The 26,171-nt window shown below is 42.4% G+C and overlaps 2 protein-coding genes across 4 annotated transcripts in view; one reads left to right on the top strand and one right to left on the bottom strand.

The window, feature by feature from the left end:
• MED12L (mediator complex subunit 12L) overlaps positions 1-26,171 on the top strand; it is a gene marked incomplete at its 5' end in the record, with an annotated part of 320,500 nt that overhangs the window by 189,226 nt on the left and 105,103 nt on the right. The window lies entirely within an intron of this gene.
• On the bottom strand, positions 1,477-24,662 carry GPR87 (G protein-coupled receptor 87). 2 transcript variants are annotated; one of them, XM_079705505.1, is made up of 5 exons: positions 24,592-24,662; positions 24,403-24,496; positions 15,331-15,478; positions 7,501-7,551; positions 1,477-2,597 (listed from the first exon to the last, which is right to left on the bottom strand). In XM_079705505.1, the coding sequence occupies exons 4-5, from the start codon at positions 7,532-7,534 to the stop codon at positions 1,555-1,557; spliced, it is 1,077 nt and encodes a 358-aa protein (XP_079561631.1). In that variant the 5' UTR covers positions 7,535-7,551; positions 15,331-15,478; positions 24,403-24,496; positions 24,592-24,662; the 3' UTR covers positions 1,477-1,554. The 2 variants fall into 2 exon arrangements, with proteins under 2 accessions (XP_079561631.1, XP_079561630.1); XM_079705504.1 differs by having other exon boundaries at positions 24,403-24,652.

A 26,171-nucleotide genomic window follows, 5' to 3' on the forward strand; every position in this document is an offset into this window, starting at 1 on the left:
CATCATCGGATGAATGGGTAAAGAAGATGTGGCACATATATACAATGGAATATTACTCAGCCATAAAAAGAAATGAAATTGAGCTACCTGTAATGAGGTGGATGGACCTAGAGTCTGTCATACAGAGTGAAGTAAGTCAGAAAGAGAAAGACAAATACTGTATGCTGACACATATATATGGAATTTAAGAAAAAAAAAATGTCATGAAGAACATAGGAGTAAGACAGGAATAAAGACACAGACCTACTAGAGAATGTACTTGAGGACATGGGGAGGGGGAAGGGTAAGCTGTGACAAAGTGAAAGAGCGGCATGGACATATATACACTACCAAACGTAAGGTAGATAGCTAGTGGGAAGCAGCCGCATAGCACAGGGAGATCAGCACGTGCTTTGTGACCGCCTGGAGGGGTGGGATAGGGAGGGTGGGAGGGAGACGCAAAAGGGAGGGGATATGGGAACATATGTATATGTATAACTGATTAAATTTGTTATAAAGCAAAAAGCAAAAAAAAAAAAAAAAAAGACCCACTATTTTTGAAAGATAGTTACTGTTGATATTCTGTCCATTATTTGAGCATGCTTTCCTTATTTCTTTATTAATGAAGGTAAGGTAATTATAAGAGTTTTCATAAGCTCATATATTAAAGCAGTGTTTGGAAAAAAACAAAACAAAAAAAAACTCTCATTTTTCTAAAATAAGGACTATTAAGTGGCTTTTGAATAAACTGTATATACTTGATTATTAACCAAGCCTTCCCGTTCTCTTCTCTACCCTTAGTACAGGAGGATTCAAATGCAGCATAGGGTATAATAATGGCAAACATAAGTTCAGAGTGTTTTATCCAAAATCTGCTTGTCTTAATACTCTTTTTTTGTCACACTTTTTTTTTTCTCTGAAATAATCTAAGTTTAAAATCAGTTAATTGACTTAAGTCTTTCAAATGCGTTGCTTAAAAAGAACACAGTTGAACTTTCTTGCCTCCCCCACCCCCGCCCCGCACTGTGCAAGTTTTTCTCGTGTGCATAAGACATAAATAAACACAGACAGGGGATAATGGCTAAAGGTTGTGTATGGGCCATAAATACAATGACAGAAAGACCTAGCAATCCATATTTACTCAGTTACATCTGCAGTGAATGAGCTGTGTTGAAAACAGCATTTTCTTTCCCAAATCTTAGGGATCAAGGTTAGATAGAGCTCTCTCTACTTCCTCTTCTCTCAGAAGTGGCTTCAGAGCACCAGCATTTCCTGGAAGCATTTCCTGCAGTGCGCTGGCATTGCTGTGGCCTTTTCTGCACCTGTAATCTGCTCCTTCAACCCTGAGCCATGATCCCTGCCACTCAGCGACACACCACCTCTTGTTAATTTCACTTTTTGGTATGCCTTAATGTTTTTCTCAGTTCCAAATTATACCCCAATTTCATATCATTTCAGTTCTCTTTTCATCCATACTTCGATGGGCTCAAGCGAGGGTAATCAAAAGACAAATTTATTTACACTTTGTACATATTGACTTCAACAAACAAGAGAAGGCCTGGTGGCCTTTAACTCCTATACATCCGTATAATCATAGTATATGCGGACCTCTGATCTTCTGACACTTTGCAGTGATCGGATGCTTTCACTCCGTGTTCTGATATTTGATTTATTGAACAGCCTTCTTGAAAATGAGCGACACATAAAAAAGTAAATTATTGGATCCAGGCACACGTTGCACGCAGACAAGAAAAGTGTCATTTCTTTGCAGTAATACAGGATTTTGTGTGCCGATTCATCTAGAAGTCTGTCCAAGTGACTAAACGTAAAAGGAATCCTGCACAAGTGATAGGGTAGAAAACAGGTGAAAAACACAGCCACGACCACTCTAATGCTCTGGTTATGTTTTCGCTTTCGGCTTGACTGGCTTATGAATTGCCTGCTGGATTTGTGGATGTACCTGGATATGGCTATGTAACATCCTATCAGCATCGCTAGCACAACCACAAACAAGCAGCTATTGACATAAATGATGGCCTTATGCCATTTCACTCCCAAAGGACTCTTAAGTTTCATGCACTCATGAATATTTTCCCTAGTTGGTTGACCGTTCGTTAGGATGATGTTGGGCAAGGACAGGATAGCCATGAGCACCCAGACACCAAGAGATAAAATCTTTGTAAAGGTTATGCTGTACATGCGCGAGTCGCCAAATGGCTTTACCACCTTCAGGTAGCGATCAATGCTTATCAGCCCAAGAAACACGATGGAAGTATACATGTTGGCGTAAAATAAAACCGACGTGTATCTGCAGAGGATAAACTTGAAGTACCAAGGTCCAAATCCTGCATCGTGGACTATTCGAAATGGAAATGTCAACGTCATTATGAGGTCAGCAACCACTATGTTCTTGAGATAAAATATGAAGCTGGTTTTATTCCTAATGTGGAAGAAGATCCACACTGCTAGACCATTCAGCAAGAGGCTTGCCACAAATATAACGAGGTAAAGCCCGGGCAAGACGACTGTGTCAAATTCGTTGTTAATGGTGGTGTTCTCTCCAGGTCCATCGCTTGTGTTACTTGGGGTGTGATTCCCTGGACCGTGCAGCTCATTATCTGTAGGAGAAGCGGGGAGACATCACTTCAGTGCTTTGCATGCATGCCCTACAGAGTGCTGGGCTTCCTCACAGGCTGCACTATTGCCGTTTCGGGCTAGTTAAAAAATGTCTTTAGTAATTTAAAGACTCAATTTATTGCACTTTGAATATTTTGAGTGCCTAAAGAATTGGTGGCCTCACACAACGAGGTCCTACTGTATGGTGCAGAGAACTATACTCAGTTTCCTGTAATAAACCATAATGGAAAAGAATATGAAAAAGAATGTGTGTGTGTGTGTGTGTGTATATATATATATATATATATATATATATATATATATATATATATATAGAACTGAACCACTTTGCTATACACCAGAAACTAACACAACATTGTAAATCAACTATACTTTAATAAACAGACGAAAAAAACATTAAAAAAAAAAAGAACTGGTGACCTCACCCCTAAATCCCCCACCCCCACGTCCCTTGACTAAAATGTGAATTTCTGGTTCTCTATGCTAACTGTTTGAAAATGAAAATAAATATACCAGTGAAAATTATCTTGATTAGATTTCTAATTCAGTGTTTGATATCCTTACAAATAGAATCAACAAAATTTGGGAGCAGAAAATTAGAATTTTATATAACAGAATGGTAGCATGTGGTTATTCTTTTAGTGCAGTCTTTGGCAGGCTCTTTGAAATATCTTTTTCTCTCTCTTAGTTTTAAGCTATTTAATCATCAAGAATTGGGAAAGAGTAAAACTAGCAGGTCATTTTGAATTTTTTGCCCGTGACTTTTTTTTTTTTTAATAATACTTAAGAAACTTTAGGGACCATCGTTAGGAAGAGAAATAAAAAGGAACAATTGTCATTAATATTTAAATTCATTATCAAGGAGGACAGTTATTAAAAATAATTGCAGTCTGGTACCTATTTTAATTTACAAGTCTAGATTGTACCTATTGTGCTGAGAATATGAAAATTTTAAACCTTTGGCTATTTTGGAATTTTGAGTTCGTGTTTTTAAAGACCTGCACCATACCACTCTGTCATATAATGAATGAAATGGTTTATGAACATTGGATTTGCCTGACAGCCATGAGAACGGGCCTCTCAGATCTCCTACTGCAGGGAGTGTAATTGATGGGCAACTCCAGCTCAGTGTTCTGAACCCAGCACTGTTTTCTTGCTGATGCCCCGCTTCCCATGGACTGCTCCCAGCCAGTAACTGAGCACATGATACTAAGACAAGCCTGTTCCTGGGACAGTAGAGGTTTCTCTGATGACTGACTTTGGCTGGAGGACTTTTCATCAGTCTGGTCAAAACTTTCTTCAGGGCTTCCCGGGTGGTGCAGTGGTTGAGAGTCCGCAGGGGACGCGGGTTCGTGCCCCAGTCCGGGAAGATCCCACATGCCGCGGAGCAGCTGGGCCCGTGAGCCGTGGCCGCTGAGCCTGCGTGTCCAGAGCCTGTGCTCCGCAACGGGAGAGGCCACAGCAGTGAGAGGCCCGCGAACCGCAAAAAAAAGAAAACTTTCTTCAGACGACACTGAAGTCTGACTCTGCCCCCTCTGCCTCCTTGCTCCCCTCTCTCTACCACAGATGTCAGACCTGCACAGCTGTCAGCAGTCCCTCTGGGCATCCCCCCCATAATTCTCTTGACCATCCAGTTACGGTTTGTCTTCTTTTTTTTAAACTGGCACTAACAATTTACAAATGAACTGTTTGGATGTAAGTTGACAAGGAAGGTCATTTCTGAATTTTCACGTCTCACTAATAATGTTTACTGTAGTTACAGTTATGTTTTGGAATGAGTTTGTTTTAGAGCTAACAGCACGAATTCAGCCCTCATTTCCCTACATGACAGGCGGCGAAGTATATATTTTGTTTCCCTTCTTTGAAGAAGTGAACCCAGGAAGAGAGTTTTGGTGATTATAATCCAAAACAGGTTCTTAAATTGCTGCCTGAAATATAAGTGTAGGCTCTTCCCGAGTAACCTCTTCCCCTTGCTGATTCTTCCCCTTTTATTCTCTGCTACAAGTGTTTTTGTTTGTTTGTTTGTTTGTTTTTGCGGTACGCGGGCCTCTCACTGTCGTGGCCTCTCCTGTTACGGAGCACAGGCTCTGGACGCACAGGCTCAGCGGCCATGGCTCACGGGCCCAGCCGCTCCGCGGCATGTGGAATCTTCCCAGACCAGGGCACGAACCCGTGTCCCCTGCATCGGCAGGCGGACTCTCAACCACTGCACCACCAGGAAAGCCCTACAAGTGTTTTTAAAAACTGGTTTTCCTGGCTTAAACGTCCTTACACAGGCTGGTAACTTATACCTGGACTAGCCTGTTATGATGAGACCCACAGTATTATTAAGCTTTACAAGTTTAAAATGCCTGATTCAGCTGCCATCTGTACTACTGTTGCCAGTTTCAGATATTGTCTTGGAACAGGATCGTTCAAGCCTATCTTTGACTTAACGAAGTGTCTCAGTCTTGGCTGCTTCTGCTCCACCAGATCTACATCATCATCCATGCCCTTAGAAGCTTCTTAAGATGTGCAGCTTTACCTGGGTTAAGATATCTGCTTGACTTAGTTTCCCCAATTAAGTTAGTAGCAGTGACTTTCGTCTAACCCAGAACAGAACCCTAAGGGAAGTAGAGAGAGGACAAGTAACTTTTAATCAGGATAAGTGGTCTAGCTGAGGGGCCCAGCCTGAAAGGGGGCAGCTACATCACCTCCTGAAACACTGGTTATACCTTGTAACAATTACTAACGAATGGTTTTCAGAATCATTGTAAATGCAAGTAGAATGGTTCACGAACCATAGCATAATAGGCATGGAGTATTTCCACCCTTAGTGTTGGCTCCCTGGATCTGCTGTGCTTATCCACTGTGGAACGGAAGGACCCATACTTCTCAGGGTTGGGAAGGGATTTTGTGTCTGTTTATTATATACTTTAAAGTTTTAATTGTATGAACAAGCACTCTTACTAAATGACGATTTACTGATCAGTTATGTTTATTATCAAACACAGTCTTAAATCAGCACATCAGAAATAGTCCTTAAAGATACTCTGAGTCATAAATAATATCAGGTACGAGTAACTTTGTTCCACAGTGATTACTGGACCGTTTCGTGGCTTTGAGACAGTCTCTGATCACGTCACCTCACAGTTTTAGCAGTTTTACTTCTTTAGTTTATGTATGGGATTAATGTTTTAGAATATAGGACTTCTTAATTCAATGGAATAGGCTTGGGCTTGTTTATTACTTCATTTACAAATTCTACATTTATGAGGCAGCTTAAACAAGTTAGTGGTTAAAGCCTGTTACGGGTTATCCTATGCAATAATATGGTAGTGGAGAGAAAAATGGTTTCTGAGAAGCAGGAATAGCCATCTGTGGGTTGCTCTGGAAGGTTCAGATCTTAATATAGAGAGTTCTGTGTGACATCCATTTTTTTTTTTTTTTTTTTAGAATTAAGTCTGTGGTATATTCTTTCCTGCCAGCCTTTCTTCTCTTCTGTATCATTGCCCCAGATTTTCCAAAGCCTGTGGCTATGCCCAGAAGCGTTTCTCTGCAATGTTCCCACTCAGGAACAAAGACCATTAAAAGTGAGTGGCTTTCTTTCCCCAGGAGGTTTTATCATGTTGTTCTTTGCTGTCCGTAAAGAGCTTGGCCAGGTTAGGGAACATTTTTAAGGACACGTAGTTTGGTGATTCAATTAAGAAAACCTAGAAGCTGTTTCTACAGTGTAAAGGCTGTTTTCTCACAGCTCACACACTCCTTGTCTCCCAGGATGTTATTCGCTGTTTGTTTAGTGCAGAGCTTGATTACAGGGTGATAATCGAGGGTCGAAATCCCTTTCTTATTCCCCCCTCTGCTCCCCCTCTTCCAACTCCTTTTAAATTAAATTAGCAGAGGCAATGACATACGAACACTGGTTCCACAGTAAATCATCATTTTGTGCCCGTGGGTTTGTGAGAGTGGTTTTGTGGTATGTGTGTTGCGGCTGTGGCTGCCTGTGTTTGTGTGTAAGGGGGATTGTGTGTACGCCTGTGTGTGCTGGAGAGATGTGTGGGCTTTGTAGCCAGATATTGCATTAGCCACATGTGGCTCCTGTGTTGGACAGGGCCGATAGAGGGCATTGCAGACAGTCCTCTTTGACAATGCTGGTTCAGTCACTTCATGACTTTGTAAGATGGGATAAATAGCGGCCCTTTTGCTGGATCTTCTGAGAGTTAAATGCTCTGCATACATTTCAAGCACAGTGTCTAGTACTTAGTAGGTGTTCACTCTCTGACTTTTGTCTCATTAATAGCAGTCACATTCTGAACGATATGTGTTGAAGAATCTTGGTCCTTTTGCTTTTGGTGAAGCTGCATTGTTGCTCGTTGGGGCACGTCACACTTTGGCACAAAGTGTGAAAGTATCAACGATATATCACTGCTCTACCTGCCAGGTGGGAATGAAATACCAAAGTCACGCACATTGCAGGGTGTCACTCCCCTGGCACAGCTGCCCTTGCATGATCATTTTCTAGCTACCCAGTAGTGTAGGTAGATGTTGTCTTGACCTCTTGGGGAATCTCAGTGAACCTTGATCTAGACTGTTACATCTGAAAAGTAATATGTACTTTAGTTTGGGTATGAAAAACTTCCCCAATTATTAGTTTAATCTTTCTTGTTCTTTTAGAGATGGTCTCTAGATGAAACAAAGCTTAAAAACAAAGTGACGGCAAGTTAAATTTCTCTCAGTGATGCCACCCTGCATGTCTGCTGTTTTACATTTAATGAAAGGCAAGGATACATGCTGGTTTATTTTGTTAGTTGGTTGGTGACTGCTAAAACCCCTAAATGGCCACATAGTGTAAATAACAGTTATTGATCAAGTAAGATTTTCTTTGCATTTTTCCCTACAGCTTACCTGGTAATTTTGCAAGTGTCAAGTTGAGCCCCATCCTTTAGTTCTGAGGGACTGTAAGCAAAAATACGTGTCAGGAAACACTCGGGGATGATCGAGGCAAGGGCTCAGCATAGGTTATTCCTGGTTTGATTTCTGGGGACCGGGGTGGGGGGGGAGAGAAACAGTTAGGCAGGAATTTGAACACACAGTATTTCGATCTTTACTTTTAAAAAAAGGAAAAAAAAAAAAGATATCCCCACGATTCAGAAAAGGTCTTATTCTTTGGATAGGAACGACTGTGCCCTCTAAGAATTGTGTGTTTTTCTGTGCTCTCTCAGTGTGCCAGGAAGCATGGACCGTTTTCTATGTATGCTCTCTCCATCTGAATGCCACCGTGTGGCCCTGGGAAAGTTACTTAACACCTCTGTGACTCAGTGTCCTCATCTCTGAAAGGAGAATAATAGCAATCATACAACAGGATTGTGATAAGGATTACGTGACATAGGCCAGCAGGCGCCTATCAGAACCTAGGTCAAAGAATGTTCTCAGGACATATTAGCCTGTGCCTTGCCATCCTGCTTCTGCCTCATTCTACACGCTCCAGCCCCTAACCTCAGCACATGTACTTACATACACGTATGATGAGACTTTTTAACAATCTCCAGTTGTATATAAATTAAGAGATCTAGCACTGATATATGCAAAGCGTGTTTTATAAGCTCAAATACATTCAGCATCCAATCATTCCTGTAATCTCTAGGGTTCTAGTTTTGGCTTTACACTAACCAGCTGTGTGACCTTCATCGTCACCTGACCTTTTTGGAATTCCGGACTGAAGGCCCTAAAAAAAAACCCCTATCAGGACTCAGATTTATGCGGGCTTCTACGTTTTCCTCAAACATAGGTTCCCATTAAGAATGTATTACCATTTGAACGTTTGTCTTGTAAGTCCCTGTATTTCTCTGTGCTAACTGTATTCCATCCAACCTCAAAGTTTGGCTAGGAGTGAATAATTAAATTAGCCTTGAGTGACTGGTGTGTGATTTTGGCTAAGTACCCTACCTTTTCTGAGCTTCAGATTCCTCACAACCTTTTTATCAGGATTACCTGAGACCATATGTGCACGCGACATTGCTTGGAATGCTATAGGACAGTTCCCCCCAGTTCTCCTTGAGCAGCCTTCTCTGTGTCTAGTCCCTGTTTTCTGACTTCCCTCGGGTGTTGATCAAAGAGAGAAGAAATCCTGGGAACTGTTTTCATAAGTGTGCTGCTGAAGTCAGATGTATTTCGGGAACGGTTCACTGTAGGGAAGTCGCACTGTTTCTCACGAAATGAAACCACGTGAGGCCTTCGTGTCCCCTCACTGATATTGCTTCTATACCACACAGCTGCAGGGAGCCCCCAAGTAAGCTCGTCCCCTCCAAGTACAAGGCAATCTTCTGGTTGCATCAGCAGTTGCATCTGCTGAGTCAGCAGGGAGAGAGCACTTTGGAGGCAAAAGTATATTGAAGAATTGGGCCGCAAGTGGAGAGGCACATGTTTCTTTCTCTGTTACTTTGTCCTTCTCTTCTTCTCCCTAGTAACACGTGAAGTTCAGGGGCTGGATTGGTAGTAGATGGAAAAAGTGGTGTCCGAATTTTCAGTGATTTCCTCCCCTCCACCAATCATCTCTTCTGAGGGTTTAGAAGCCCTGTCCATGCCTCTCACCTTGAATCGCTAGGGTAGGTGGTATATAGTGGGTGGTCAAAAGGTATCCATTGGTTAATGAATCATAGACGATAATTAGGGCTCTTAGACTCCCGCCTTTTTGAGTGCCAGTGTTGCCGTGTTTTTAAAGTAAGGCAAGGAGGTAAAACCCTACTTTTTTTTTTTTTCCACTCATTAAAGTTTACTGGGATTGAGGCAGTTTTCTAAACTTCATAATAATGACCCTTGGATTTCAGCAAACCTTATTTTCTTGAATCCAACTTCTCATGGAAACATTTCAAGGAGTTTACATGAAAGACATCTCTAATTTTCTGTTCCTCTGTGGGCAAGTTATATGGTTTTCCATCTTTCTGGCTTCACTTATACCTTACTTGATAACAGGAAATCCAATATGGCTTATCCACCCTGGAGGAAAAGCAGTGTCTAGAAGTGGGTGAGCCACAGCAGCAGCAAGAGATAGCAGACAGCCATTAAGGAGGACATGGAAAAGAGTCTGGGAGAAAATATTTGCATATCGTGTTTCTGATGAAGGATTAAATTCAGAACATACAGAGAACCTTTACAACTTCCCAATAAGAAGAAAACAGCCCAACTAAAAAGTGGTCTAAAGATTTGTATAGACATTTTACCAAAAGCACATGAAAAAATGCTCAATATCATTAGTCATTGGGGGAATTCAAATAAAAAACAGTGAGATACTATTTCACATCAACCAGAATGTCTATAAATAAAAAAGACAGTTAGAAATGTCACCGAGGACATGGAGAGATAGGAACCCTTGTACACCGCTGGTGGGAATTTAAAATCATATGGCCACTTTGAAAACAGTTTGATAGTTTCTTAAAAAGTTTCACCTAAATTTATCTTATGACCCAACAATTCCACTCATAGGTATCTACTCAAGAGAAATGGAAACATAGACCTATGCAAAGACTTATATTCAAGTAGCATATAAGTTTTTAGTAGCATTATTCATAATAGCTAAGAGTTGAATCAACCCAAATGTCAACTGATGAATGGATAAACCAAAGGTAGTAAAGTCACATAATGGAATACTACTCAGCAATAAAAAGGAGTGAAATACACCTATAATATGGATGAATTCAAAAACATTTTGCTAGGGAAAGAAGCCAGATACAAAATACCACTGAGATGAAATGTCTAGAAGAGGCAAATCTATAGTGGTGGAAAGTAGATTAGGGCTAGGGGTGGAAGTGGAGACTGACTGTAAGGGTATGGGGGGTTTTATTAGGGTGATAAAAACTGGATTATGATAATGGTTGCACAGCTCTATAAATTAATTAAAAATCATTGAATTGTACATTTAAAATGGATGAAAATTATGGTATGTAAATTACATTTGAATGAAGTTAAAAAGGAATGAATAGTATACAGAAAAGGAAAGGAATAGATACAAGCTAGCAGCTCACTGTGCAATAATGGATGAGTTTTCAAGGCCGGGGAAAAGTACCTAATAAGCACATTCCCTATCAACCTCTTGAAGAAGATAGTGAAATGCAAAATACGTTTAGCAAGAGTTTCCACCCCTTGAAGTAGGTGAGGGGTACTGGATGATTCATTTATGAGTTTCTTCTTTTAGAATTCGGTTCAAAATCCAGAGACCCTGGCTATGGGTGATTATTTGTACTTTGGGGGCATCCATACTCCCATTTTCTTAATTCCTATTGAAACTATATGAGAGAGTTGGATTTTAATTAGTTCAGACATGGTCTTTGGATTTTTCTGGAGTCAAATTTGTTTTCCAGGTTTGGGAAATGAGATGTTTTATTCTCCTCAGCTGGCTTATGAGAGTATCCTCTTGCCTCCTTCGTCTCTTTTACTACCTTCTCTAGATGAGATGCTTCCCCTAATTTAGGCCACGGCTCCTCATTTTTGCATTTTCTTTTTCTCACGAGCGTTCATGTCTCCTTGGATGGTCGGCCATCACCTCTCTTCTGCAATCTTCCCTTCCCCAGACTTCAGTCCACTGTGTACGTTGGAGTGTGTCATCTGTCTGTGTTCCTCAAACTCAGCATGTCTAAACTTTAACTGTCTTTCCTTTCTTTGGCACAAATCATTTTCCTTTCATCCCTGTGTATGAATATTTGGTTCATCTCTTAGTCGAGAGAGTTTAAGACCTCAGTACTGGATTGGATCTTTCTCTCTTCCTTGCCCCCATCTAGCCAGTCACTTATCTAGTCTTTCTACTTCTTCTGTTATAATATCATTCCTTTGTTTCTGTCCTCACCTTGCTACTCCCAGTCATCTTCCAGATCCAGGCCCTCCTAGTGTCATGTGTGGCCCTCTACTGACCTCCTCTCTGGTCTTCCTGCTTCTTGCTTCTCTCCTCTTGAAGCTGTCCTGCTTCTTGTTGCTAGATTCTTCTTTCTAAATTACCCATGTCATCATGTTCTCTAACCCTGAGTATGATAAGACAGGGAACTTCTTGAATTACAGTTACTAATGAAATATAAGGAGTTTTTTGGTTTTTTTTTTTTGTGGTACGCGGGCCTCTCACTGTTGTGGCCTCTCCCGTTGCGGAGCACAGGCTCCGGACGCGCAGGCCCAGCGGCCATGGCTCACGGGACCAGCCACTCTGCGGCATGTGGGATCTTCCCGGACCGGGGCACGAACCCGTGTCCCCTGCATCGGCAGGCGGACTCTCAACCACTGCGCCACCAGGGAAGCCCAAGGAGTTTTTTTTTTTTTTTACTGTTGGAGATCGTGGAGTGTGGAAGCCAAAAGATGCTGGATTCTGATAATTAAAAGTTGGCACTCAACTTTGGGAGAAATCTTCTTGTCCCATAATTAATCCTCTGAATCAGATGAGAATAATACCTATAGAATCATTATGAGGTTAAATTAGAATATATGTTTTGAATTATGTGCTTCGTGAACGTAGTTTTTTGCTTGTGTTCTTTCCACTAATCCTTGCCTACATGAAATTCAAGATCATTTTCATCTGACCGGGAATTCTCTCCGTTGACCTAACTGTTGCCTCTCAGGGGCGTGCCTGGTGTTTAGCCCCCGATGTTTCTTCATTCCCATTCCTACTCCTGAATGACCTCCTCTCTCCCTCCTCTTTCCCTACCTTGGGAATCTCTACCTCCCCTTCAGTGTCAACCAGAACCTGACCTTTTCTGTGAGGTCATTTTCTCAAAGTCTACTCATGGTCCGCGCTCTAGGATTATAAAGAGGGTAAAGGGGAGGGTAAGTTTCTGCCCTCAAGGAATTTAGAATCTACTTGAGGATCCAGACGTAAAACAGACCACAAAATACAGAGTGAGAGGTTGGGAAGCTATAGAAATCCAGAGGTAGAGGTGTCCCCTGATGAGGGGAAGCAGGGATCAGGGAGGTTCCATGGCAGCTTCAATGCCTGGGTTGTGGCAGGTTTGCTGAAGGTCCGATGGGAGAGGATCATGTGGAAATGCTGAGCATGGCCCAAGGTAACATGCAGTAGTGTGCTGGGGAGATGATGATGGCCTTGAGCGGTGGAGAGATGTGACAGATCTGATGCATATTGAGCAGTGAGTGGCTGACTGATGTTGGTGCAAAGGGACGAGGAGTGTTGCGTCCTCCCAGTATCTGGCAGTGGGTGTGCGTCTCTTTCACTGACGTTAGGGCCCATGAGAGGAGGAGCACATGAAAGAATGGGTGGAGTTCAGGTTTAGATTTGTTGATTTCAGGATGCCCGTGTAGCATCCATGTGGAGATGTCTACTAAGGAATTGAAGATAGAGGTCTGGAGCCTGGGGAAGTGCTCCTGGCTGGTGAGGTACATTTAAGATCAACAGAAGATCTGTGATAGAAAAAGCGATGGGAGTGGCTGAGGTTGCCCAGGATGAACCTGCCCAGTAGAGTGAGAATAGGAGAAGGCTGACTTCGAAGCTTTTAAGGAGCAATTCTCAGGAAAGTGAAGTTGCCTGAAGGAGTGCTCGGAGAATTGGAAGGATTATCGGAAAAGATGAATGTCCTGTGAACCAAGATGGGAGTTTATGAAATGAGAAGTTGTAACTAGTTTTCTCCTTCAGGGAAGTCAAGAGACCTCGGACAGCGAAGCGCCATTGGATGGGATTTAGTAACAGGTCATTGTTGGTCTTTGCCGGGGCTGCATATGTCGTGCTGCCTGAGTGCAGGGGCTGGGGAGCGGGGAGGAAGTAGGCGCAGAGCAGAGGGCTGATGACAGCGGGTTGGGTAATGCTTGTGAGGAAGTAAGGGAATGGTTTCAGACAAGTCTTTCAAAAAAAAAATAGAACAAAACACTATGCTTACCATGGGAGAAAGAGAGAGAGGGTGGCGGGTAGAGGTAGATACGGTACTGATGGAAGATTCTGCTAAGCTTCTCATGTCACGTCTTACATTTTAAACTATTTTCCTCACGTGGCTTAAAAACAAACAAACAAACAAACAAACAAACCCCTTGCTCCTACCCCTAGCCGATATGGCGGCAGTGTGGTGCCGACCCCAGCTCTGTTGCCTTTCAGCTTTCTGAGCCTCCATCTCCTCATGTGTACAGTGGGTGTGATGATATATCCATTATGGGGTGAGGTTGAAGTGAGAATGTTTATGAAGCATCTGGCACAGCTGTGCAGGGTATGGGCTAAGTCTTACAAGCCCCTGTTGCATGTTGTAGGTACACGGTAGAATGCATTTAGTGATTGACGGGTGGGACACAGGGTGAAACCCATTTCTCACCACCTGAGAACTGTTGCATGGTTTGTGGTTTCAGCCGCCCCGTGAGGAGTCATTTGATCTTTTTGCTCCAAGAGCTTCGCGCCAGTTGCCTCTGAGCCTCATCTGCCTGCTCTTTCTTCAACAGCAGCACCGAAGCTCCCGGGCCCCCCCGTGCAGTTTACAGCAGAGCCGCTGCGCATACTCTGTGCGTCCCAGCGCCTGCAGGGTGTTGGAATGAGCACTGCTTCAGCTGTAGTCATGAGCTTGGGTCCAGGACCTCACTGACGGGCAGGAGCCCTGTCGTGCCACCTACTTCTCCCCTAGCTGAGAGCTGATGAAACCTCTCAAGAATGTGATGTCTGTGGCAGTCCTGGGTTTCACAGCCATTCCTGAGGTTAGATAGCATCGAGGCTTAGAGGAGACCTTCTAGGTTTTTTCCAGCCAACCATTGATAAGATCCTTTGACTATTAACTGTGTTGCGATGTTGTTAGTTGTAAGCTGGCTTTTTAAATGAGTGAAATGAAATGGTAGAAAAGGATGAACGTGGGGCTTCGCTTGTGGCACAGTGGTTGAGAGTCCGCCTGCCGATGCAGGGGACGCGGGTTCGTGCCCCGGTCCGGGAAGATCCCACATGCCGCGGAGCGGCTGGGCCCGTGAGCCATGGCCGCTGAGCCTGCGCGTCTGGAGCCTGTGCTCCGCAACGGGAGAGCCACAACAGTGAGAGGCCCGCGTACCGCAAAAAAAAAAAAAAGGCAGATTTGGATCCTATCTTGGAAAAGAAGATCTGCCCGCAGTGAGGGTGAACAGTCCAGCAGCGTTCGCTGCCTCTTCCCTTTGGAGAACATGCTGTCTGGGTCACCAGCTCACGGCATCCTCTGCTGACGCCCCCGGGCCTCCTCACTCGGGAGCATTGCTCGCCAGATCCTGTGGACGCTTTGATTTTGCAACTCTTGGTGCGTTTATCGTTTACTCTTCTATGACGACATTTGACCTATATGGATCATCAAATGTTCTACGTTGACTATAAATATGCCTTTCTTCCTCCCTCTCTACCAACTCCTGATTTCTCTTGCTTCAGTGACCAACACTTAGCATTCTTTAAAAAATGACTTTCCTGGTACCTCTTAGCAACCCAGAAAGAATAGTGGCAGGAGATCTTGTTGTTTAGTGCACACCCAAGAATTAATTGTCACAGTGGAACTTTTCTCTGTGCCCAGCCCTCTGCTGAGGCCTTTAAGTGAAAACCCTAACTGGTCGTATTGTTAAACTGCTTTTATGGTTGGAAACATGGAGATTCTGTTTCTCAAGGAAGGAAGGGTTTATTAACGGGGGAGCGGAGGCTTGATTGAACCCAGGTGTGCTGGATGCACAAGCCTCCGCTGTACCCTTTAAGGGCAGTGGGAAGACCGGGGAGGCATCAGCACCCGGGGCTCCGGACCTGCTGCGACGGGCACACAGCTTTGTTCTCACCGTTCCCGGGCTAGGTCTCCACACGGGCGGGCAGCTGCTGTGCCGGGCTGGGGAAGTCCCTCCTCAGCAGGCAGAGCCGGCAGGTGTGTGCAGCAGGCCATGCGATCCTTAATTCTCCCCGGCTTCCCAGGGCCTCGTTATTGCTGTTCTGGTCAAGATTTGAAAGATAAATGCCAGTTAAATGCTTGCTCCCCAGAGCAAGCTCCGTAGAGCTTGCTGCTCATGATTTTTTGGACTGATTATTTGGTGATGGTGGTTCTCAAATGACAGTTGTAGTATAATTCTCTCTCTTATTTGTCCTCCACTTTTCAACATGTTCTTAAGAAGCTCACATCTGGAACTGCAAGAATTTCAGATCTGAGGGGGTATTTTTTGGTGGGGGGGTGGAGAGGGGTCACTTTCTTGTAGAAAAGCTATACTAAGCCAGTAGAGCATATGGGAATACTGCTGTAGTCCCTAAAGTTCAGTGGAGAGATGTAATGTTCACAAGACCCACCTAATGCAAAGCTTCTGGTGAAAGGTGCAGCCTTTCTTGCATTTTGGAATCACCTGTAATGTAAGAATCTTTCCCAATTTAAGCCTGAGAGAGGGAGCGAGAGGGAGAGAGAGGGAGAGAGAGAGGAGTGTGTGTGTGTGTGTGTGTGTGTGTGTGTCTTCGTCTTCCAATGCTGCTAAGATATAGCTCTGCTGAAGGCCTTGGGAAAGAAACAAGTTACCTCACTGGGTATAATTGACTTCCTTCTGTGATAGAATTAGGTCACTGTATTCATAAGGCACTTCATTAATGCAGGCTTGGAGTCAGTGACCCAAAGGTGTTGGAATGCAAAGCACACAGCCTTCATTCTGGTTTTTCAGGTACTACCCTAAAGTTCTCTTTGCCAAGTTATGCTTGACATCTGTAGCTTACAATTAAGCATATTTTGGCTCACGTTTAGATTTAACACTTTTTTTTTCCAGGTGACATCTGATTACTTACTTAGTTACTTACTCACTCACTCACTGATTGATGTAGGGAGGGGGGAGGGTGGTGTGAACTGGGTTGTAAACCCCTTGAAGGCAAGGTTTGTGTCTAATGCTTCCTTATAACCTTACCCCAGACCTGGTCATTGTGCAGGTGAGGGGCCCCAGTGAGCTTCAACAACTTGCCCAATGTCACACAGACAGTGAGAAGCAAAGCCAGGAGATGAGCTCCAGTTTTTGTGGCCCCAGAACAGGCTGCCTCTCTGCTGTGCTACTTCGCTTGATCAGTGGCACCTCAGAAGTAGCCTGGATGGTGTCCTGGACCTCAGTGCAATCGGCAGGTGTTAACGTTTTTGACTGAGTCTTTGGCTCTGACCCTGGGCAGAGCATTTTAGCTCTCGGAGCTTGAGCTCGCCTGTCTGAAATGAGGAAAATAATAAATACCTGGCCTGGCTCCCAAAGGCACTGTGAGAATCTGGAGAGATAGTATATGCAAGTCCATTTTATATTGTAAGTGCTACAGCAATGTAATTCATGGCAAATATATATATATATATATATATATATATATTTTGCGGTACGCGGGCCTCTCACTGCTGTGGCCTCTCCCGTTGCGGAGCACAGGCTCCGGACGCACAGGCTCAGCGGCCATGGCTCACGGGCTCAGCCACTCCGCGGCATGTGGGATCTTCCTGGACAGGGGCACGAACCCACGTCCCCTGCATCAGCAGGCAGACTCTCAACCACTGCGCCACCAGGGAAGCCCCATGGCAAATATTTTTTCTGCTTAACAATAAGAATCTTATTACTCATATAGTCAAATTTTATCGTTTCCTTAATTGAAATGTATATTTTTATGTTCTGCTTAGGGAAAGTCTAATGTATACGCAGTGAAATTCTGGACTATTAATACAGAGTTAGCTGGTCAGAGAGGTTACAGGCTACAGTCCCAATAGACAGAGTAGTGGTTTTGAATGAATATGTTCTAACCCAAATGCATTTCAAGTGACTTCTGGTCCCTTAAAAAAGAATCTCAGAATCTAAGACCCCAGGTAAAGTCTTTAGTTGTTTGATTACCATTTACCAACCTATTAATAAAGGAGAGTACTTTTCACAGGCTTATGGAGATGTTGTTCCTTGTTTTCGAAGTGTCATTCCATGGCTTAAGCATTCCATGACCATTCCGTGGTCATTCCATGGCTTGAGCATTATACTTAAGGGTCGTAATTATTATTCTTGATGATGGTGGTTGTCATGGTCACCATTCTAATAAGGTCATCACTATGGTTATCTGGGTTGTGGATGAGTGGGTAGGTGTCCTCAAGGCCACTCTCAATAGAATTGGGTGTCAAGTTAGCTACCCTAATTTTTCGCATCACAGTTTAACGACACTGCAATGCTTTTTATTTAAATTAATGAATTAAGACAGGTACTTAAGAGAAAAGTCTTCCTTCAGTTTCAACCCCTACCATCAATGGTAAAGATTCTTTAGGGAGGTCTTGAATGCTAGCGGATATTGTACAGTTTTTATCGGCATCAAACCCTCACTGTCTCATTTTTTTCCTCTCATAAAAACAAGAAATAGGAATTTTGGGGATTAACAGATACACACTGCTATATATAAAATAGATAAACAACAAGGACCTACTGTGTAGCACAGGGAACTATATTCAATATCTTATAATAGCCTATAATGGAAAAGAATCTAAAAAAAAAGTCTGTCTATAACCGAATCACTTTGCTGTACACCTAAAACATTGTAAATCAACAGTACTTCCATTTATAAATAAATAAATCCCCCCACCCCACCCCCACCCCCACCCCAATGTAGTAAAACGATCTGGCATCACAGATAATTTATTTTGTATAATGTGTGTGGTGTGTGAATACATACACACCCACATACATACATATATAACATTTTCTTTAAAGTAGTTCCTGCTGTCAACTTCACTGGCATTAATTATCTTTCTTTTCTTTATGAACGAAGTGGAACAGTACAACCTAGGAAGGGCAGAGAGAATAGGAATTGGCAGGTGATCTCGTGTAAGGCATGGCCAAAGACCAGGAGAAAAGCTGATCAAACACTGGTCCTCTGATGTTCTAAACAGCTCAGTGTGAAGTGAGGGGGCTAAAGCGACAGATTGCAAATTCAACTAGAGCCCCAAATCTAATGTCAGTGAGGAAAGTGATCCAGGTATAAGAAGAAATAAGCAGCAGCACCATCAGGCCAATAAAATACAGCTAACAGCTTCAGTGTTAGGAAAAATGATCAGGAAGGCTGGGGGCTGTGGTGAACTGGGGAGTGTTGCCCCACTCCCAGGCTCTGGGTTGTTGCCATGAGATGTGTGGGTCACCTGCCATGAGACTATAAAAAATGGATTTTTATATAAAATTGCATGAATTTTAAAAATTTAAATTAAAAAAAAATCTGGTTTAATTTTATTAAAACAGACCAAATAAAGCTTATTTGTGGGTTATAGTTTGTGACATCTAAATTCATGGTGGGGCTGCCCCAGGTCTCTCCATGGGGTTTCTACCAGTACCCTGGGGGACCTAGAGCCTTGTTACCCAGTGCCAGCTCCAAACCTGCCCCTCATTTTTAGTAAATTTCCCCCTCACTTAATATTTTCCTTTTCACCTGAAATTGATGAGCTTGTAAGACAAGAGAGTTCGTTATAGGATTTTAGAACTTAATGGCATTGTATTTACTTTGGGATGAGTACTTTCTCAAAAGCTCCAAGGTTTCTTCTTCCTTGATGCTGATGCATTAGGTTGAACTGAAATGGAAATGTTTTTATAGATGGCATTTTCATATGGTCTAAGGTAACATGTCTAGCACTTGGGAAATTTTGGTAAGTGGAATCAGGTATACTGGGGAGAAGGCGGCAGAGAGATTCTGCTTGATTAATTCTGAAGAAACAGCAATGTGGTAAAAGTACGTTCTACCATCTGCCTCCGTAGGATGGCTTCGACTGAGCTTCGAGCTGCTATCTCCATGCGGTTGCCCCTTTTCGTAGTCGTACTGGTGGCTATAGGCACTGTGTGTATACTGTTTTTTTGTACCACAAAATATACATAGATATTTTGTTTCATCTTTGCAACAGGAAATTAGAATGTTTTGGGCTAAAGGGAAAAGAGAATATTGATGTTGAAGAGATGAAACCGTAATATTTTTTGAACAATGATCATAATTACATTGATCACTGATACACTGATATAGTAGTTACCTTTTTGACAGCATCCACTGTTCTTTTATTTATTCATATTGCTATGTATCATATGGGTTCTACATAGACAGTTTTGACACGGTGCGAGACTTTGTTTAAAGTTTTCATTTTCCAGGACTTTAACATGCTTGGTTGAAATAACCAAAAAATAATGTAGCTGTTATTATTTGAGGCTTACATGTTACTGTGCGCCGTGATTAGCCGCAGGGTACCCGGTCATGATATGAAGGACCGGCCTCTTTATAAATACAACCAGTAAACAATTAATTTTGCAGCTTTTCCAACTTGTCCTTTAGTCAATTTATCTAATTTGCAATGAGCTTTGGGAGGCTCATTGATGATTTGTTTTCAGTTTCATGTCTAACCTTTGAGTTTGGCAGTTACGAAGAGGAACAGCTTTGCGCAGGCAGGGCTTCCACCCCAGAAGGAGTGTGGCAGCCCCAAAATGCCTGCAGTCTTGAGGCAACTCGTGTCCATGAAGTATTTTCTTGGGTCTCTTCTGTCAGCTCTCAGCCCGAGAGCCACACAGCTGAGTGCTAACAGCCCAAGTGTTTTTCTGTTATGATTTGTCTTTCTTCAACTAGATCATAAACTCCTTTAGTGCAGGGACCTTAGAATATTTTGTTTCCGCAGCCCCCTGTTATACTGACTTACACTTTGGAAGCAGCCAGAATCTTGATATTTTTAGTAAAGGGTTCTCTTTAGAATCAGGGACTTGAAAAGTGGAGTTTCAGAAGACAGTTTGAGAGCCAGTAATATCTCTAACCTTGAGAACATGTCCAGACTACAGGCAAACCCTCCTCTGGTAGCTGAAAAGTCTGTGTTTCTGTCTTGCTAGTCACAATAACAAAAACAACAACAAAGTTAATAAGAGTATGGGTTCAGCAAATGCTGACTAATATTATTTTGTGCCTAGGACTGTTCTAAATTATGAAGATTTTTTTTTTTTTTTTTTTTTTTTGCGATATGCGGGCCTCTCACTGTCGTGGCCTCTCCCGTTGCGGAGCACAGGCTCCTGACGCACAGGCTCAGCGGCCATGGGTCACGGGACCAGCTGCTCCGCGGTATGTGGGATCTTCCTAGACCAGGGCACGAACCCGCGTCCCCTGCATCGGCAGGTGGACTCTCAACCACTGCGCCACCAGGGAAGCCCTGAGATAAATTTTAACCGATCAAAAAGACATTGGAATCAAATTGCAGATCTGCCACTTACTTAGGCAGGTCATCTAACCCCACTATGCTTCAGTTTCCTCTTCTGTAAAACACTCATATAGGATTGATTTGAGGATTGAATGAGGTATTACCACAATATTATGTCATTCAAGCCTTATAGATCTTTTATTGGAGCTTGGCATCTTGGAAAAACTCACTGTATAGATGCTTCCTGAGTGGTAGTAAGGATAGTACGCCCATTTTTCAAATGAAGAAACTGAGGCTTGCAGAGGCTTCTTCAGCAGACATGTGCCACAGGAGCTCACCCAGGCTAGCACACTTGGTGAGGGCACAACCTGGATTTGAACACAGGTCGGTCCAAGTGCTGGGCTCTTAACTACTCTTTAGCTCTTATTTCTGTGCAACCTGGGGCAGGTGGTTCATGTGTTGATTATAATCTGATGTCTCTCCTTTGGGCAGACTAGGTAATCAAGTAGCTCCAACTTGATTGTAGGGCACGATGTGCCCAAGACAGCCACTTATCTACTTCAGTCAAGTAGTACAGTAAATAAATCACAAATCGGTACAATTTTACCTGTTAAGTTACTGACCAAAAAAAAATAAAATAAAATAAAGATCCCAAATAGCAAATACCGAGTTTGCTTAGAACGCTAAAAAGTAGTGACTGAGAGCATGGTTGACTGCAGGCAGACATGGTTCAAGGTCAGAGCTCTGCTGCTTACTTGCATACCACTTAAGCCTCAGTTTGCTCAGCTGTAACACGGGGGTAACAGCAGTATATGTCTTCAGGTTGTGTGAGGTTTTCTAAAAAATATTATCTATGTTAAAATGTGAAGTAGTCTTGGACGTATATTAAGGTATCAGTGCGTGTTAGTGATTGTTGTTTCAATAATAAGGTTTAGAAGGACAGTTTGTGTCGTACGAGTTCTATCTAATACATTAGAAAAAGTCACCTTCTTCCAAAATGTTGGAAATTATTATTAGAAATTGCCTTATAAGAGAAATTATGGAATCGCTGATACGTATGACTTAATGTGATGGCTTATACCAAGTGAAATTTTGTCAGAAATTTTATCTCCTTCAGATGCATTTTTAGTGTAAGTTTTTTCACATTTGGATAATAAGAATGTCCATGAAAGTTAAGATGTGCTAATTACGTACAAGAGGAAGAATAAATGTTCTGTTCTGCCCGTGTATGAGGAGGTTAGAAAGTTTGGAAATTGTTGCCAGGTTGGATGGGGGCTTGGCTTTAATCAATGGCCTGAAGCAGAAGGTTTGCCTCTCGTTTCTTGTTCACCTTGATGTTTTCCACGCGGTTCATCTCATCTAGATTTAAACCACAGGGTCTTGGTTGCCTCTGCCCTCTCCTGTCTACTTCAGATAGTCAACAGCCATAGGCACTGCAGTTGGCCCTTCCACTTGTACTAATGCAGAGCTTCCCACCCGAGGAAGCAAGAACAGACTGTCTTCATCTCTGTCTTGCAGAGGAAGAATCTGGGGCCTCTAAAGAGGTTGAGATTTGATTAACGTCCCGTAGCTGTCTGGGACAGAAAGGGGGAGGACCCGTCTTCCTCCTCATCACTGACTCTACAGTGTCCCCTCCAGCATCTGCACTTGGTTCAAGCCTTGGGTTCTTGTTAACCAACCCTAGTGCCTCGGCACCTCACCTGGATCGTGGGAATCTAGCCATACAAGGGGCCTCTAACAGCCATCCGACCTAATCCCCTCATTTTACTGTGAGAGGCGTCAGTGAGCTCCCGAGGAAGTAAGAGACTCAAGTCGCACGTAACGTTTGACATCGTCAACGCCCAAACCCCGGCTGGCCTTTCTGCTCTAAACCAAAGTCCTGTCCCATCCTGTGCACACAGCAGCCCTCTGGAGACTGTGGGATGCTCCCGGGGGATTTTGCCTAAATTTCACCTCCCTTCTATCCTGCCTTCACCACCATTCCTTTTGTTGGGCTCTGAGGGCATTTCATGGGTTTTCCTAGTTTTTCCTCAGCTTATAGGAGTACAGAGAACAAATGGCCATTCGTGTCTCTTCTGTCTTAAGTTTCTGTGGCATTTTTTCAGAGGACAGGGCTAAGGGTGACATTTTTTGTTCTTAAAGGAAGTGAAACCCTGAGATATCAAGGAAGGAAGGAAAGTAGACGGACTCTGAAGGGGGGCACAGATACCACTAACCTAAATAAAAACATCCATTCTAATTGAGTTTTCCATCTCCCACCCATATCCCGGAGTGTAATTAGCCCTCTCAACATTCTGTCTCTAGCCAGGAAATTTTTGCCTGGGTGTCTTCATGAAATAGTCAGGGTTTTCTGACTAATCGCTCTTTCTTTTCTCGGCTACTTCCTTGAATATATGGTACTCAGCAATCTAACTGCTCCCCCAGCCCCTTCTTAACCCACATATACCTGGAACACTTTTTGAATAGGTGTTGGAAACAGTAGTCTTAGGATAGGATTTTGCTGATGGACTAAGATAACAGGTCCCCTTGATCCCTAGCTTCAAGGAGGGAAAAGACTGTTAACCTTGAACTGGCAGAAATAACAATACAGTATAAATAAGAGAATAGTATAAAATAAAAAGTGTCTGGCTCTGTTTGGCAATATGGAACCAAAGTTTTTGTTGTTCCTTTTGCTAGTAAATCGGAGTCTCTAATCAGAATTATGAAAGAAAGTCCACAATGATACATTTATATAATCGAATCACTTTTTCCTATTTGTAATTAATTGTAATTAATTTTAGAACTTCCAAAACATTTCCCAGAGACTCCAAGATTTTCTTGAATGCGACATTCAAACAAGTAAAAGAAATGAAGAAAATGTCACCAGATGAAATCAAAACTTGTTACTATCATGGATGAAGAGAAAGAGAAATGAAAAAATGGTAATATACCTAACTTGAAAGCAGATTCACTTTGAGAATACGATAGAAGACTCCGTAGCAGATAAATCTTAACCTAGTAAATCGAAAAGTCACCCTACCTTAGGCTCACCTATCTTTCAAAATCCTTATTATAACTTAGAAGAGTTCAGATCTCCTTGCTGGCTTCTTGATTCCCTCAATGAAATAAAAGCTTCCCCACGACTTTGAATGTGAACCAGACCTAAGCTGTTCCTAAGCCATTCGTCACTAGTTAGGCAGTTTTCTCAGTGACTTTCCTGACATGTTTTAACATGATCTCTTAAGGAATCAGAAAGAGGATTGCCCTGTTCTTTGTGTTACAATGAAACGATTGAGATTCTTTTATCAAAATGAGGCAGTTAGGAGAGAAAAATCATCTTTTTTTCTTTTGATCTCTTTTTAAAAGAAAAGTGAATGAAACCAATTTCAGTTTGGGGTCTTGGGAAGCAATTATAAAGGACTTTGGATTTTACTCAACTAATAAAGCAAATGTGATTTAAAAATCCACTTAGTAGAAGTGATTTCCAAAATATCGTTTCCACGGTTGAAGGCACAGCGCACGGTTTGCATTACCCGCCTGCCTGAGCTGGAAACCGTGAAGTTCCATGAAGTATGATGACTCTTGTTTCAGAAAGTGGTTCCTCCCAAAGAGAACTTGTGGGTCTCATTCACTTAGCATTCTAACCCCCACTTTTTCTTCAGACCTCAGATTTAAGCAGAGGTATAATTACACTCTTAATCAGTGCTGCATCCTACCAACCATGGCTTTTAAGAAAATTAAAAACAACAACAACTGCATTTACCTTTCATTGCGGTAGCTGGCTCTCCATTCCCCTGATACGGGTGTCTTCAAGTCGAAACAGGCTTCTCAACTCTAATTAAGAATAAACCTAGAAACTAAGGTTGGCAGGGAAGTTGTTTTTTTGTTAAAGCGTAAAAAATAAGCATTTTTTTTTTCCCCTGCCGGAGAAGGTAGGTGCTCCCCTACCCACCTTGAGACTGTCCTTTGGGGCACCCTTTCAAACTCTGCTGCTCGGAAACAACTGGAGCAACTTGCTCTCTTGCTAATAGAAATGATTCACACCTGAGAGTAGGTGAGATTTGTAGACTGGGGAAGAACATTTCCTGAACCTGCAGGAATCAGATGGTGATTCACCAGAAGGGAACACGGAGGGCTGGAACCCACAGTGCCAGAGGGCTGTTTAAGGAGGAGGAAGGCATCAAGCCTCACGTCAGGCCCTGAATCAGACCCAGTGTTTAGGGCTTTTTGGGGGCTGGGGGGGACTCCTTATTACTAATTAGAAAATATGCATTTACAAACCTTCCTGCTAATTAAATTTTGGATTAAAAGGAACCAGAATATCTTTTATAGAAGACAGATCTTTCACGGTATTATTCTATATATTAAAGACTTAAATTAATACGTGTTTATGCTGGTGATCGATACCTTGGGAAACCTGTTGTCTTCTTCAAGAATCTGCTGAATTCCATATACCTGCTTTCACCTACGCAAAAATATTTTAAATCAAGTTATTTAGGGGGCGAGTTTACCTAATCTCTTGAATCCCATAAGACAACTTTGATTCTTTTAAAAAATCTTCCCACAATGATACATTTATATAATCGAATCACTTTTTCCTATTTGTAATTAATTGTAATTAATTTTAGAACTTCCAAAACATTTCCCAGAGACTCCAAGATTTTCTTGAATGCAACATTCAAACAAGTAAAAGAAATGAAGAAAATGTCACCAGATGAAACCAAAACTTGTTACTATCATGGATGAAGAGAAAGATAAATGAAAATAATTAAGGTGGAACATTTTTTGAAGTTAGTAAATAAATAATAGGTGTTACTTAGCGTTTACTTATGCCTTAAGGAAATAATGTATATGTACTAGTTGGGTTTTTTTCCTGTGTTTATGCAGAAAAGCAAATGTATTTAATTTAAATCCCAGTAGTTGAATATCAAAAGTTTGTTTCTTCTGTTGCCTTTTCCTAAACAAACAAAAACAGACAACTAAAATTGAATGGTTTTCCATTCCATTCTATTTAGGGTGGATTAAGTATGTTGTAGATGAGTAGCTGGCCCTAGGGAAAGTCTCTGAACAAAAATTAGCCAACTTAATAGTGGCTCAGTCGTGTAAGAAATTGCCATATTTACTAAACCATCCTTCATTTAGGTTGGATTCTGCTTTGTGCCATTTGGTGGTACTTCTCCAGGGATTTCGCTTTGAACATTTAAAGCCAGTTCCCTGCATCTTGAGGGGTTGGAGTTATGCCATGCAGGCCTGAGTTTGAGAGACTTGTTTTTGGGGGGTTGCACTTCTTGCCATTTGTCACTATGATCCATAAACAGTAAATGACGCACTGCTCAAAATGGGAACTCTAACTGCCAGAATAACCAACTGCCAGTCTTAAAAGCATCACTTCAAAGGAGCACATCCCGTTTAGCCTCCTTAAAAGTATGTTGGGCAAAGACCTTCTCTGCAAGTTCTGAAGATTATCACCCCACAGTTCCAGTCGTGGGCATGAATTCGTGTGGAGGAGCTTGTGTGGACAAATATTTCACA

This window comes from Hyperoodon ampullatus (assembly GCF_949752795.1).
Source record: "Hyperoodon ampullatus genome assembly, chromosome: 5".
Lineage (NCBI taxonomy): Eukaryota > Metazoa > Chordata > Mammalia > Artiodactyla > Ziphiidae > Hyperoodon > Hyperoodon ampullatus.